The 15,819-nt window shown below is 37.3% G+C and overlaps 1 protein-coding gene across 4 annotated transcripts in view; it reads right to left on the bottom strand.

Moving 5' to 3' along the window:
- Positions 1–15,819, bottom strand: part of kalrna (kalirin RhoGEF kinase a) — a 230,372-nt gene that overhangs the window by 35,404 nt on the left and 179,149 nt on the right. For all 4 annotated transcript variants that reach the window (XM_084421559.1, XM_084421561.1, XM_084421558.1 and 1 more), the window contains exons 35-36: positions 1,982–2,247; positions 132–275 (exon numbers count right to left, since the gene is read on the bottom strand). In XM_084421559.1, coding sequence (XP_084277685.1) covers positions 132–275; positions 1,982–2,247 — 410 coding nt within the window. The remainder of the gene's footprint in view (positions 1–131; positions 276–1,981; positions 2,248–15,819) is intronic.

Genomic DNA, 15,819 nt, shown 5'->3' with positions numbered 1-15,819 from the left:
AAGGATTTGGATGTCATGAGGGTGAGTAATTGATGACTGTTTGTTTTTTAGTTTTTTTGGGTGAACTAACCCATTAATAACCTATGACATCACTCTCTCAAAGCTCCTCCCCCTCTTTTCTGTCAGTGTACCTTCTCTTCCTGAGCAGAGGGGTCTTTGATGATCTCCATTGGAGGAGGGAGGGGAGTGTGCGACTCGTCCTCTGGCTCTTCCTCCCCTCCACTGTGCATTCCTGATGAAGATTTGGAGAGTGTTCCCTCTTCTTTACGCACTCTCTGAAAACACAAGAACAAGTCATTAAGCAAATTCATAGTGCATGTTAAAAGTTCTAAGACACCCCAGTTAAAGTCTGTGTATCACCTTGTGGAAAATAAGTGAGCTTAAATGTATTTAATGTGCAATTGTAGTGTACTTAAAATCTTAAAAGTATATTTAAAAAAAAAAAACGATTGTATAATATTAATGGAATATTATTTAAGGCATGCTATTTTATATTACATTACTAGCTAATATATTTTAAATGTACAACTTCATTATCACAAATGTGTAATTACAAATATATTTAAGTAGATAGCATAAGTTTAAACAGAAAAGGATATTTTAATTGACCATAAATGCTTGTCAGTATATTCGGCATACACTTTATTACACCTATTACGTGGGCCAAAAAATGAATTGTAAATAACATGCAATTAAGTGCTCGAAACATTACATTCAGTTCACTCTTAAGTATATTCTGTTAAAGCATATTATTTCAGTAATACATACAAAAAAATAAAATAATAATATTACGCTAAAATGTACTTTTAAACAATCAAATGATCAGCCATTTACAGAAATGTCTTTGATTGTCAAAGAGTCTAGAGTGGCTTATTTAACTACAGTACTAATATATGTAACTTGCTAGAACAATTGTCAGACATGAATAATACATCAAACTGTACAAATTGAGGAGATCTGTGCAATGATTGTAAGTGATGAATAATCACATTTATAAAACCTCCAAGACCATGTGTTGTGGCACAGAGTTTTGCATAGGTACGCACCCCTTCAAATATAGCTTATAGAACAATCATTGATAGTTGTTACTTTACAGTATATATTGAACGCTGGTGTCATATTACGGAAATTTTATTTAAAAAAATAAAAAATAAACAACACAAGACAATGAATTGCAGTGAAATTATCACCTAACAAAACCTTTTACCTGTGATGAAATCACCGTAACACACAGCCTCACGTGGTTTATTGCTTTATTATTTGGCTTCTATTGCACAAGTTTAAATGCTCTGAAATGATTGTTGAAGAATTTGCTGTTGCTCTGGAAGACAGCAGGCATGGTTAACATGGGCCATTGTGGTGGGGTTCACATACCCTGCTTCAAAAATACAGAGGCCCTTTTGTACCAGCACATTATATGGCACACAGCTTTAAAAAGTCAGGCTAATCATCACCCTCCGATCTGAAGGGCCATATCAGCCCTTTAATACAGCATTTATACAGCACACAGAACAAGAGGGCTACTTTTCTCTCTATGGTCATGGTTGCTTAAAAAAAAAAGAAGTGATGAGGTTATTAAACACTCTGACGTAAATCTGCTGTCCACTGTCACCACACGCTGTTAGACAAGATGTAAAATATCATCAATAAACCTTGTTTTGGGGAATTCTTATGACAACGTAAAAATATTCTGAAAATAAACAAATGTAAATGGCGAAACTAAAAGGCGAAAAATTATAGAAGACATTTTCTGGTCTGAATGTGTGAGAACTAGAGAACAAAAAAAACGGTATAAATCACCATTGTATTTCAGAGAGTACATACTGTATAGACTACCATTGTAATATAATAAAGTATTGTTTTAAGTACCTTAAAATTAAGTACCTAAAAATATGGTAATAATTTTGGACCATAGTATCACCATTTCATCCATGTTTTTCCTCAATGTAGTATGAAAAATGAATAATTTACAGTACAATACCTCTTCCAGGGTGTCATCCTGTAGTTCGGGTGGCCCCAGATCAATGCTCTTGCGTCCATCACGTTTTTGCTTCTGTTTGCTAGGAATCTTCTTGATGTTGCTGCCATGACTGAGACGCCGGACAGGGCTGGTCAACCATTTCTTCAGTGTATTCCCAGAGCGCTTGGGTCCAGGGGAGCTACTCTGCAGGGAGTTCAGGGATGGCTGTGGCTGCAGTGTGGTCACGGACTCGGTCTTCCCTTCAGGACCGCTAACTGCATAGTTTTCTGTAGGACGAAGAGAGAGAAGGGTGAATGAATGTAAAGATCCCGACAGGTAAAGATCAGACCTAAAATAATGGTTACATACAACTTAAAGGTTAAAGGATTAGTTCACCCCAAAATGAAAATTTCCTAATAATTTACTCACCCCAATGCCATCCAAGATATCCATGTCTTTCTTTCCTCAGTGGGAGAGAAATTATGTTTTTTGAGGAAAACATTTCTGGACTTTTCTTCTAACAATGGACTTCATTGGTTACCATCGTTTTTAAGTCCAAATCAATGCAGTTTCAAAAGCCTATGAAGTGTTTAAACGGGCTGTACGCGATCACAGCTGAAGAAGAGGTTGTTATCTAGCGAAACGATAGGTCATTTAAAAAAAAAAAAAGTGGAGGCGTGACCTTTCAACATGATGACGTAGTTCCCTGTCCGTTTGTTGATCAGTTCAATCCGAACTATTGAAGGTAAAAAGTCTATAAATGATATATATTTTTTAAAAATCACCTATCGTTTCGCTAGATAACAACCTCTTCTTCAGCTGTGATCGCGTACAGTCCGTTTAAACACTTCAAAGACTTTTGAAACTGCATTGATTTGGACTTAAAAACGATGGTAACCAATGAAGTCCATTGTTAGAAGAAAAATCCAGAAATGTTTTCCCTCAAAAAACATAATTTCTCTCCCACTGAGGAAAGAAAGACATGGATATCTTGGATGGCATTGGGGTGAGTAAATTATTAGGAAATTTTCATTTTGGGGTGAACTAATCCTTTAAGTGTATAATTTCTGCATCACTAAATGGAATTGCAAAACTACTAGTTGGGGAAAATGGGATTCTCAAACACTCCACCCATCAGCCCAATGGGCAGAAAAACAGACAGTCCCAACCCAACCTCACACCTCTGACGCACTGGGATACTTAAACAGAACAAAGCAACAGCACTTTTCAGGGAACTTACACACTATGGACAGTATCTGTGGCATGCTGTTGATTACCACAGACAATATTCCACAGACTTGCCCCTCAGAAAAAAAACTAAACATAAAATACATTTACAGTCATGAACTTACAATGGAAGTCTAACAGACTTCATGCGAGTTCTTTAGTAAACATGTTTATTGTTTGAGTTGTTAATTGTCCTTTTGTGGTGGGACTACTTTTCTAGGTGGGGGAACTTCTGCTTAAGCTTTGCTGATGTTAAGTTGGTCATATGTCATTAACACATCACTCCTCTCTGGTACTTTCTTCACCACATTTAATCAGGCTTGGGTATCCCCACCCCAAGAATTCACACATACTACACAAATGGAAAATTGGTATTTTCCCATTCCCATTCAAAAACACTTGAACGAGTTTAATCACTTCTCATATGTCCTTCTGACAGAAAATAAAAGCTCAACAATTCGTCAGGCTGAAAAAGAGGACACTGAATGGAGACTTGCGATCCATAACAGAAGCTCTGTTGCTGGCGAGAGCCGCCTCCAAATCATCAGTTCTCAATCTCCTAGCCTTCGACACCAGACCAACAGATACTCATGTCTATTATCTTGACTCTTGGCTACTTGGAAGCTGCACTCCACTGGTTTTGACAACGATCTGTAGATCATTCTCTTCTCTCCTATCTTGATCTTAAATTAGATCTTTCAACTTATAACTTTCCAGAGGGGTGCCTCAGGGTTCGGTGTTTGGCCCTCTTCTCTTCTCAATATGCACAGCAATATCATCCAGTTTCTATTTCTGTAGTAATCAAAATCATGCCACAGATGCTGTCCACAGAGCTAAAAAAAATAAAAAAAATCCAACAACATTCCTGACCAACTCTGTTAACTGGATACCAGACATCACAATTCACAGGAAATAATGACAAACATCTACAGAGCTTTACAGTACTGCTATTCTCTTCTGATGTAACTACACACACAGAGATATTGATCACCTTCCACAAATGCAAACCACACACACCTAACAAAGTTAATATTCTTCTTGTGTAGAAACTCAAACAGACATTACACAGACTATTAGACAAAGCACATTACATCTAACTCTTTGACCTTGTAACCAAGTTAAACGATATTGCTATATCATTACAAATTATTTTTTGATTATTTTAACAGATACATAGCCTTTTCTTCTGTGTTATGCTGAGCGTGTGGGTTAGACAATTTGATTGGTAATCACTGAATCATAATAATTTTCGGAAATTCTTTTCTAACCATGCTGGGAAAAACAACAACATTTACAGTACACACTGTGTGTTTTTAATATCAGCAGCACTGTAATATAAAGGTTGAAATTTCAAACAATTTTGCATTATATCTCATTGAGGCATCACTGAACCTGTTCTATGTATTTTTTGTCTTTTGCACTTACAGATCCTGATTCGTGATAAGATTATCAAGTACCATTGCCAGCATAAGAACCTGTTCTCCAAGTGTCCTGTGTGTTGATGACATCTGTGTGTGTTGACAACGGGCTTTAATGGCTGACTTATTAGAGGAAGTGACCTTGTTAGAGTTGATCATAAAGAATGTGACGAAAACATAAGCATATCTTCTCCTAAAGCACATCGATACTGTAGAAATCACAGCTGTCTTAACTGAGCATCGAACTGAAACTGAGTCCTGAAACAGCTCTTTGATGGAACGAACGCTGTTCTTGACACACACTGTTCTGTGTTTGTCTGGCCTGGTTTGACGGTACACGTGTAAGCAGTTCATGAGAACCAGCCATCACAGGAGTGTGTCCCTGTCGAGTGCTGCAGTGCTTTTTGAAGAGCGAACCTGCGTAACAAACAGACTGACTGACGACAACGTATAGTCTTGTGTGCGAGTGATTATGTGTGGAGTGAAGAGAGGGTTTGATGAGAGCAGTCATTAAGCACTGCCCTTTACACACACACACACACACACACACACACACACACACACACACACACACACACACACACACACTTCTCCTGCTGCTGCCTCAGTTGGCCCGGAGACAGACAGAGAGAGTTCTTTGTTCTTTTAAGTGGTCACATCAGAAAGCAGCATCTGGATCATATGACTAATTTTACTACAAACCAAAACTAACTCCCATGGAACTCCTATTGACACACATCAGATTCCTGCTAATAGAGCTCTACTGCAAGAAGTGTTGCAGTAGATGTAAAGTAATCTCAGAAACATCTGTACTGAACAATCACATCAAAGATGTATAAATAGAATAAACAGGGTTCCTGCTGATCCTTAAAAAGTCTTAAAAATATAACATTAGATTTTTAAAATTTAGGGTCATAAAAAGTCTTATTTTTACTTTACTTACATTTTAGATGACACTTTGACTTAGACATACTGTATCTAAATACCAAATTTAAATTATATGATTTGTATTATTCTTTCTTAGTGGATTTGCTTGTTCATGTGACAATTCACAGCAATTATGACAGCATATTAAGTACGAAAAGAAGAGAGAAGGGGTAGAAAATATGTAAATATAAATTAAATTGTAAGTTCATTCTTGTGCGTGTGCAAGCTGACATCAAGTATGTCAGTATGCCCCCAAAATTCAAGATACATATGCCCTGATGAGTCTTATAATATCATATGTAGTTTTTCCCAAATATAGAGTTACATTTTAGACACAATATTGTTTGTTTTTCCTTTATTTCGCTAACAAACATTTACCCACAGCAGAACCGAGTCTCAGAGCAACACACAGCGATGATTCGTAACTGAATAAAAGTGTGTTTTGAATGAATGAGTTTAATTAATGATTAAATGACCCATTCAATAAAGACGGTCACTTGCTTCGTTCCTGAATGAATCAGCTGATTGAATGAATCGGACGAAAGAACGACAGTGACGTGACGCCACCTACTGGCGGTTTTAGTTTCGTATTTAAAGGACCTTTTAATTAAGAAGTTAAAATTAGAAAACATTTTAATATTGAAATATTGAAAAAAAAAAAAATCTCTCATAGCATTATGTATGTAATTGTAAATACAGTGTTAATATATTAATGCCACTTCTGATGCCGCTTCTATGAAACTTCTGCACTGCAAAGATGACTTTTTTTGATAATGATTTAATTTGATTCAACAGCTCTATATACTGTTATTATTCTAACTGAATTTAATTTGAATGTTAGAAATTGACAGGTGAAAGATAGGTAAATAGGTACACCCTTAAATAGGTAAAAATGCCCCTGGAAATCAATTTAATGTGGCAAATATTGAAATTTCAATTTAATGTGGCAAATATTGCCCCTTAATAAAACATTTTTTTTTACAGTTAATTTCATATGCTGTGGTCAGTTCACAGCATTGAGAATATGAATAATCTGAATGTCCTCGTGAGTCAGCTGTCCACAACAGGCCTAAACCAGCCATGCACCAGCACAAAAACACACTCAGAAAAATATAATCTAATTATTGTTATCAACAAAATCTTGATAAAACCCTGATAAAAAAAATGCACAAATTGTGAATACAATTTGACTTGTGTGTAACTCTCCAGTTGGCTGGTTGCAATATTACATAGTTAACATATCATAAGCATAAGTCTGACCCGCACTGATGAAAGTGACCTGAACAATTCAAACGGAAGACATACATGCTCTTTCCTCTTTTTTCTTCTAAAACTTAATAAACATATTTGAAATATTTCTTGCATTAAGCCACCAAAACTAAAATATGAGGAAGAGCACAATGTCTCTTCACGGTTTTGTGAGAAATCCACTCAGAGGCAATATGGCTCACGGGTTTGTGGTGTTGCGAAATGCAAGTTGTTTTCCATTGTTTTCAGTTCTTACAGCTCAGAATGTCTGACAGTAGAGAATGTTTCCCAGATTCCTCTCTATAATATATAATCATAATAAATGACTAACTGTGACATCGCTTCCTTCATGTTGTGTGTTTGTTACACACAGGTACTTCGTTCACTGGCCTATTGAAACTCATTCTAGTGGATCTGTGCTGTAAAAATACCACACATGGCTTCTTTTGAGTGTTTGGGTGGCACAGCAACTCCTCTGAAAGACACAGAGTGGGAACAAAAACGTCCCCAAAAGTATTTAAACACTTGACACTTGATTCACACTTCTTCATAGTGTTGCCATTTAAAAACCTGTGCTCATAAACTTAAAATAATTGTCACCTGCTTTGATATTTTGCATCTAATTGCAGTGTCCAAATACTTTGAGGCCACTGCATCTTATTTTTAATTTGAACACATTTAACATGATTCACGATGAGTCAGATTTCCCAGTGACTGATTCTCCCTCCTCATACTTTTCACAAAAAGATTAAAAAAAGTGACGATGTCATGGTCTTTAATTTGAGATGAACAATAAGACCATGAAACAACAACTAACAAACAAGCTATCATTTTTAGAAGCATATGCTCTGGAGACTAGAACGCACTATGATTTACACTCAACAACAGCTATAAAACTGTCCGTTCTGTCCTGGATGCTGATTGTGGTTCCAGCTGTGCTTTCCAGCATTTCAGTCAAGCAAAAAAGCAATGATATAAAATACATTTTCACTAGCTACTGTGAGTTTTATATTTTATTTTGGGGGGTAATTTTTTCACAGTTTAAATAATGTGTCTTAACTCAACTTGATATGCATAGTATGGAAGCCCTGAACCTCAAGGTAAAAAAAAAAGAAAAATAAATCTCGTTATTTTGAGATATTAAGTCATTATTTCGACATAATATCTCGTTATTTCGACATAAATATCGCGTTATTCGACATAAGTCGTTATTTCCACTTAATATCTCGTTATTTCGATATAATAAGTCGTTATTTCAACATAATAAGTCGTTATTTCGACATAATATCTCGTTATTTCGACATAAATATCTCGTTATTTCGACATAATAACTCGTTATTTCGACATAATAAGGGGACATTCAAATATGCATATTTAGCGTTCTTATAATGGTTTTCTATGGGAGGAAAATGCTTAACGTGAAATTAAATGCATTCGTTCATATTCTGGACTCATCTGATTCACTCATCACTCATATGATTTTAGTATCGTAAAGATTCATAAACATATCTGCAACATTTATCCATGAACTTGATAAATGTTGCAGATATGTTTTAGGCTACTATCCACAAACAAATTGCTTTCAATTTATGTGTGTAAAATTCTGAATTCAATGAATGTGCAGCAATTTGTACAAATAGAGACATTTTTGTGAATAAAATGTTTTATTTTGTATCAATGATCATAATTTGCGTATGCAATATTATGTCGAAATAACGAGATATTTGTCGAAATAACGACTTATGTCGAAAAATAATGACTTATGTCAAAATAACGAGACATTATGTCGAAATAACGAGACATTATGTCGAAATAACGAGATATTATGTCGAAATGACTTAATATCTCGAAAAAACGAGATACTTTTTTTTTTTTTTACCTTGCGGTTCAGGGCTTCCGTAGCATAGAGAACTAATGAATGACGCAATTTACTTTGGCTTTTAGTTGTGACTATTCACAACAAAGGCTTTCATTCCTAAAAACTGAAAGTATGCACGTTCCATTCATAATCTCTTTCAGATTTACACAACTTCCTGAAACACAGAGGTGCGTGTGTACGGTTTAGTCTTCATTGAAGTAAACAGGCAGTTGTTTCCTCCTTTATCTGCTGTTGTGTCTTTGCTCTGACATTCCTGACTCGCTGTCAACAGAAACCAAGGCATGATTTATCCGTCCCAGACTGAGGTTCTTCGGAGGCGAACCGGTTCAGAAAAACACGGGAAGTCGAGACAGGCGGCATTCCATTCATAGGTGAGGAGTTTCACATGATTTAAAGTGACAACGCCTCCCGCCTCATTTCTGCTGACTGTACATTACTAAACTAATGTCCCAAGAGTTCAGGAGGAAGAACAAGGGGATAATTCCCATGCTCCCACTTTATCTCTCACAGAGCCGTCTTCAAAGAGCCACTAAAGCTCTTCTGATGAAAAGAGGATTTGGACTAATTTAGTCTTCAAAGCCTGAAGGAGTCATGTTCAAACATCAGCCCTAGACAGACAGGCCAGACTGCACATTTACAGATCATGTAACACGAGTGATGTACATTACACCTGCTATAATAAAGAGTCCGTCAGGGACACCCTGCTAGCAAATCTGATAGTAAAAAAACAAAAACAATACAGAGAGTGTCTCAATAAATCATAGCTAGAACAAAATCTGGCTCGCAAAGGTGGGAGGTTTGACAAATCTTAACTAATTTGAACTAATAATAACTAATTTTATAAAATGGACAGTTTCGTCACTAAAATCTATCTGATTGGATGAGCTGTGTGTTAGAAGCCACTGTATGATATATAGTGCTTGATAGACTAATGTTAAATCATGAAAAAAATAAATAAAGATGTCCCCCTTTCAGGATACTGTATTTAAAGAAAACTTTGTTAAATCCAAATAATCTTTGCAAATCATTATTGGAAAGGGTTTAGAGAATGTTTGTCATGCTTGTTCAGTGAACCATAAACAATAATTGCACATGCACCTCTTCAACAGTCCTCGCAGTCATACGCAGTTACATATTTTTCCTTTAAAGAAATCCACTCGTTGACGATCACACGTTGATCTGATTGGTTACAAGGTAGTTTGTGACGTCAGAAACACCAGCGATTTCAAAGCGTGTTTTTGAGACTGTCTTTGGTTCACTGCAGTTTTAAGGAGAAAATACTCAGCAATGGTGTCGACTTATGAATTTACACATGGTTTGTCTTAAAGCATATTAAAAACACCACATAGACACATAAACAACATTAAAAGCAGGATTTTCACCTCAGGGGGACTTTAAGACACTAACAGTTTACAGGTGGTAGACAATTAAGACCATAGTTCCAATAATTTAGGACACTAAAGAGACCATTCTGCCAACTCTGACAAACACCAGGAGAAAGATGCCCAGCGTCTCTGATCACCTTTGTGAACATGCCATTGTCCAGGAGGCATGAGGACTGCAGATGTGAACAGAGCAATAAACAGCAGTATCTGTGATGCAAGAAGCCTAAGACAGTGCTATATGGAGACAGTTGATCGTCCTTGTAGTGCCAAACCACGTTACCACATGTCCCGGCCAAACATCTTCGAGAACTTGCAAGTGCCTTAAGCCCCTTTCACACAGCGCGTTGATCCCGGGAAATTGCCGTAAAATTGCTAGAGTGCCTTCTGTGTGAACGCAAACACGTCCCGGGATTAATGCCGGGATGGGGACCTAGTAACACTGCCGGAATCAGTCCCGGAACGCGCCCTGTGTGAACAAAAGCCAGGACCAATGCCGTAAGGGGTCGTAGTGATGACGCACGTGCCATCGCAATGACGTAGTTAACGTGCGACTCTGTTGCTCTTAGAAGAAAGTTTGTGTTCGCCATCAACAAAGAAAGAATGAAAAAAATCTGCAAACTGGAATGAAGCAGAGACCAGGGAGCTCCTTCCTATCCGCGCTGAAGCTGAGATCATCCGCCAGCTTTGTGGAACGGTGCGCGACGCGTTAGTGTACAACCGAATCCTGAAATCATTTCGACACGTACGTTACACGTCACATCCTGACGTCACGTGTCTTTACAGGATCTTTACGGCATGTGTGTGAACACACTCACAGATTCCGGAACATCACTGGCAGTGTGAATGAACCAAAATCAAATGATCCCGGGACATATCATCCGTGTATTTTCTGGAATCTCTGTGTGAAAGGGGCTTATGTGGAACAGTAACAAGAACTGGTGATTCTGGTGCGGCTCATGAGGAGGAAATGGACATTAGAACTTAAAGCAGCAGTGGAAACACCAGATCCTGACTGATACTTTTGATATTGACCCCTTCTTTGTTCGGGGGTAATTATTCCACTTCTGTTTGTCAAAAGTTTGTGAAATTTGTTCAGGATGTGTCTTTTTTTATGTTCATACAAATATTTACACGTGATTAGAAGTTGAAAGTTGACCAGTTGAAAGTGAGAGGGCGTTTCTTACAAGTGTCTTGTTTGAGACATGCTTGATTTTCCAATATCCACATAACTTTGTCATTAGTAAGACTGTAAAGCATGCAAAGCAGCCTGTGCATACTGGACGCCTTTCTACATAATGCACAGTGTATACTGCGATACTGTCCAGTCAGCTAGCCAATTAATTCTGCTCCTTGTCGACTACTTGAAGATCACGTGACTTAAGTTGACAACACGAGCAGCATGAATCTGTAAATACTGACTCAGTCTAGTCAACTATTTTTCTTGATAACCATTTGTAGGACCCAAAACAAGATTTTAAGCCCCCATACACTCAGAAACATTTGATGGGTCCTACTGGTAGCCCTGACTAGTCATTAAGCAAAAGCGATTATAACTGCAAACACTAGTTAGAGAGTTAGTCTGGGGTGCTGTGGCATATAATGGGTAAATCTCAGGGCCGACAATCAAAAGGTTTCACAAGGAGTAAACCTTAAACATGACAAAAATATGACCCATTTTGTGCCCTCGAAGAGAATCTCAGATTACCACAGGAGGCTGAACCTGTATTAAGTGCAATGCAATGGTGCATTCACACCATAATTACCATAATTACTAGATGACAACTCGAATGTTTCACTCAAAGCTGTTCTCGTCCTCTGACTTGCAATTATACGTTACTGCGGCGACACTACTAACACCAAAACGAATGTGTAATTTGATTTAATAGACAAAACCAGAAAGAAAAAACAAGTATCATTATATAATGAACAGAACATTAATAAAAAGAGTTTATTAATTAGTTTATTTAGTAGGACTTCACAGTTATTCAACTCTACATTAAACTATATGTCTCCATCTACGTGTAACTATATGTATGTCTTTCATTAATTTTTTTCAGATTTTCAGCATCCTTTTACATTATGGCAAATGAAACAAAGCGAGGTCTGAAGTGTGAGATGTGCGCACAGGAAGTGGAAAAAAATAGCCTATGACACCAGAGCGAGACAGAATCTCACTGGAATGGAGCTGAAAAATATAAATAAGATGCATCCCCCTTCAAAGGCCGAAACCTTTAGTTTCCTGGACCACGAAGGATCAAACGAGTGGATCTATCTATGCTAGGCTGCAAGGATGCGCGGATGCGGTACAGAACCATACAGCCAATCCAAACTGTATGCTAATTGACCTATGGCTAAGCCACGCCCCCAAACGCGATGAGCCAATCACAGTGCGCATAGCTAACCCAATACACTCGGACATTCTCTGCTTCCACGTCCATTGAAATGCATTGCAGTTATTCAGTTTTTATATTTTTTTTCTTGTCATTTTTGCTTTTAAACAGCATGTGTGTGTGTGATTTTGGTTGGGTGACAGTTGTAGGTTACAGTTTGACAAGAGTTTACAGTTTAACAAAAGTTTTACACAAATATAAGTAGGCTAAACACTTTGCAGTTTTAATGATGTCCTGTATGAACAAAATGGAGTATATTTTTATGTTTCCACTGTTCGATCGCACCCGCGCCTCTCTCTCTTCGCACATATCGTGTCTAGTTCAACGCTTCAACATTTTGAATCCATTCGCGTATAAAGCGAGCGTTTGAAGCGAATTTAGCACCAAACTATATCGACCTTCTCAACAATAAAATTATTAATATAACCCTCCAATGCATAGTTAAGGCCCCTTTGGTGACTTCGAGATGATATATAATCTTTCTGTCTCCAAAAATCATTAATTGCCTCCTGTGAAATGTTGACTGTTTGTCCGAGTGAGTGGAGGGGGCGTGGCTTAGCCATAGGTCAATTGTCAATCGTATTTGACGGTAGTGGTCCTGACAGAATTGCGGTCGCTCATCAACGGCAGCTGTCACAGTTGCTAGACAACAAGAGCAATCCTACGTGGGCTAGACGTCTCATTTAACAACGCCCGTTTCGACCTTCATGGACTCCGAAGACATGGTCTTTGAAGTCTGCATCCTTCGAAAGGACGCAGCGTCTGAATTGGGACACAACATGCAAGACGGGAGTGTGATCTGAAAAACCGTCCTGCACAGACCTGTGTTACTGTCAGGTGGTACAAGTTGGAGCTCTAAGTAAATTCAGAGTTTATAAGTTGTATTATGAGTTTTACAAGGATGTGAAAGTCAGAATCTCGTAAACATGGTAATTCAAACATGGCGAGAATGCACCTATAAACACACTGCTAATTGACTATATACTTTCTAGAAATGGCAAGATAAGCATTTCAACTTCCTCCGTTCGATTTAAAGCTGAAACCCCATACAAACCAAAACCATTACTCCATAAACCCTATTTTGAGGCCTGTCTGTTTCTGAGTTAATCAGTATGGAGAGGTAGAGAGAGAAAGAGCACTTTAGTCCACGTTAGAGAGGAGAAGAGAGGCACTTCACCCTGTCATCAACACACACACACCAACAAGCCTCATCTACCCATGACACAAGACAGAGTAAACATCCCAGAGCACTGCGGCCCTACAGTCAATATCATTTCAAACCACCAGCCAGAGATATGAAACGCATGCAAGATAAAACTAATTATGTTTCAGATCCATCCCAAAAAGTGCACTGCACGTTGACATTGTCCAGCAGTGTCATCGGTTTCTGTAGTGTGAAATGCTGTATTTCAATAAAACCATTTAGATATTTAATCTAAAACCATTTTGTATTTATTATGAACAGTTTTTTTATGAGCTCATATCAGTTGAGGGACTGTATGGAATATTTGACTTTCATTTATCATTTCATTTGTCTCAACGCAGGACTACGTAAATGAACTGCAAGTACTGTATTTGATTAAAATGGTGAAATACTTGACTACTAAACAACACAACAACTAAAATATACAACCCAGGCTCATTAAAAAAAAAAAAAAAAAAAAAAAGTGACGCTAGAAGTGTGTTCAGTTTTATCTGAAACAGATTTAATGACTGGTGAATTACAGTTGTTGCTGTTTTATTGCCTCTAGTGTTCATTTCAGCTGGAAACTGCAGCGATTTGTATGTATTTATACGCGTTTTGCAAAAATGTATGTTGAAAAAAAAACGTATTGTTTGTGAAAAAGTGGTACACTTTAGCATACTTTTAAAAGAGTTCTTGTTACGGAAATAATATACTTTAAAAGAACATACTTGTGCGAACTACATTTTCATTTAATTTTAAATAAGATGCATTGTCGAACTTAAGAGTGTTTTTAACCCACTTAAGTAGCACTTAAGTCCATTTTTACATGCAATTTCATAACTACTTTTTTGAAAGATGCTTAAAATGAACCGGCAAATGTACTGACAAGCATTTAGGGCAAATAAAATTTTATACTTTATACTTTTTCTATTAAACTCGTTTCATCCGACACTTCTATGTCATGTATTTAAATATATTTGTATTTACATATTTGTAACAAAACTGGTACATTTAAAATTACCTTTAAACTTTAACATTTAACTTCAAATAACACACTACAATTAAAAATATATAATCAAGTAATTTGCATGTGCTATGCTAATCAACACATCAAATGAAGTGTATTTAAAGCACAACAAAAGATTATTAAAACAATGTACTTAACTATATTATCTGCAAGTACACTTCAAGTGCTAATTCAATACATTTAAGTGAACTTTTTTAACTAGGGATTCATAAACTAAAGAAACAAGTCACAAAAGTAAACTAGCTCAATGCAAAATACATACATCATATTTATAAAGCAACTGTTGTGCAGCAAACTTGCACTGACTCTCTACATTAGTTCAGCACAGATCAGTTCTAGAACAGCGTCTATGAAACCCACCTCCCACATGACAGCAGCAGCAGCAACATTTCCCGTGAAACCAGCCACAGCAGGAGCGCACACCCTTATCACTCCTCATGACCGCTCAGAGACGCATGCCTCAACACAGAGAGATGTTCCGGGAGGACTGAGTAATTACTTTCATTCAGCCTGACTTTACCTCATCCACAACAGAGAGAAGGGGGCGGAGCGACAGAACTCGCTCTCATGTTTCACTTTCTGACCAGACAAAAGCCACAGTCAGTATGCTGTATGTGATAACATGAACCCATGACAATGTGTCCTGCTGTAGTACGCTTACGGGACACCACAGGGGTCGCTACGCTCCCTTTCTCTTTTCTCTCTCAAGCACTTAAATGAGAAGCTCGTGGAAAAGAAAGCACGCATTCCCATGCAGATAACGCGAGCTGAACTTCTGAACTGGATCAGAGAGAAAAGATTCACTGATGCTTAAAGTTCATCACAGAATAAGTGAAGATTACATGAAATTAATACAAAATGGCTGGACATTTGTTTGCAGGTTAAACTGTGTTATCAGGAGATCTGTCACCTGCTTTATGTGTCACAATACTGCATTTCTGGAATAACTGGAATCAACAGAGCAATTATAAAAATTTAAAAAACGTACCAGACACACCTGTTTCAAAGTAAGAAACTAAATATTTAGGTTAGAAAGATTTAAAGAACTAATAAGTGCAACAGTCATTATATGCAGTAGCTCCCAAAAAGTGTGTTAAAAGTGTCCCAAAAATCTAAACCACATGTGGATCATGTATATATATTTTGAATATACTAAATTGCAACTTCATTAT

This window comes from Rutilus rutilus, assembly GCF_951802725.1.
Source record: "Rutilus rutilus genome assembly, chromosome: 10".
Taxonomy (NCBI): domain Eukaryota; kingdom Metazoa; phylum Chordata; class Actinopteri; order Cypriniformes; family Leuciscidae; genus Rutilus; species Rutilus rutilus.
Note: the sequence above shows the minus strand (reverse complement) of the source record. Positions and strands in the feature narration are given on the sequence as shown.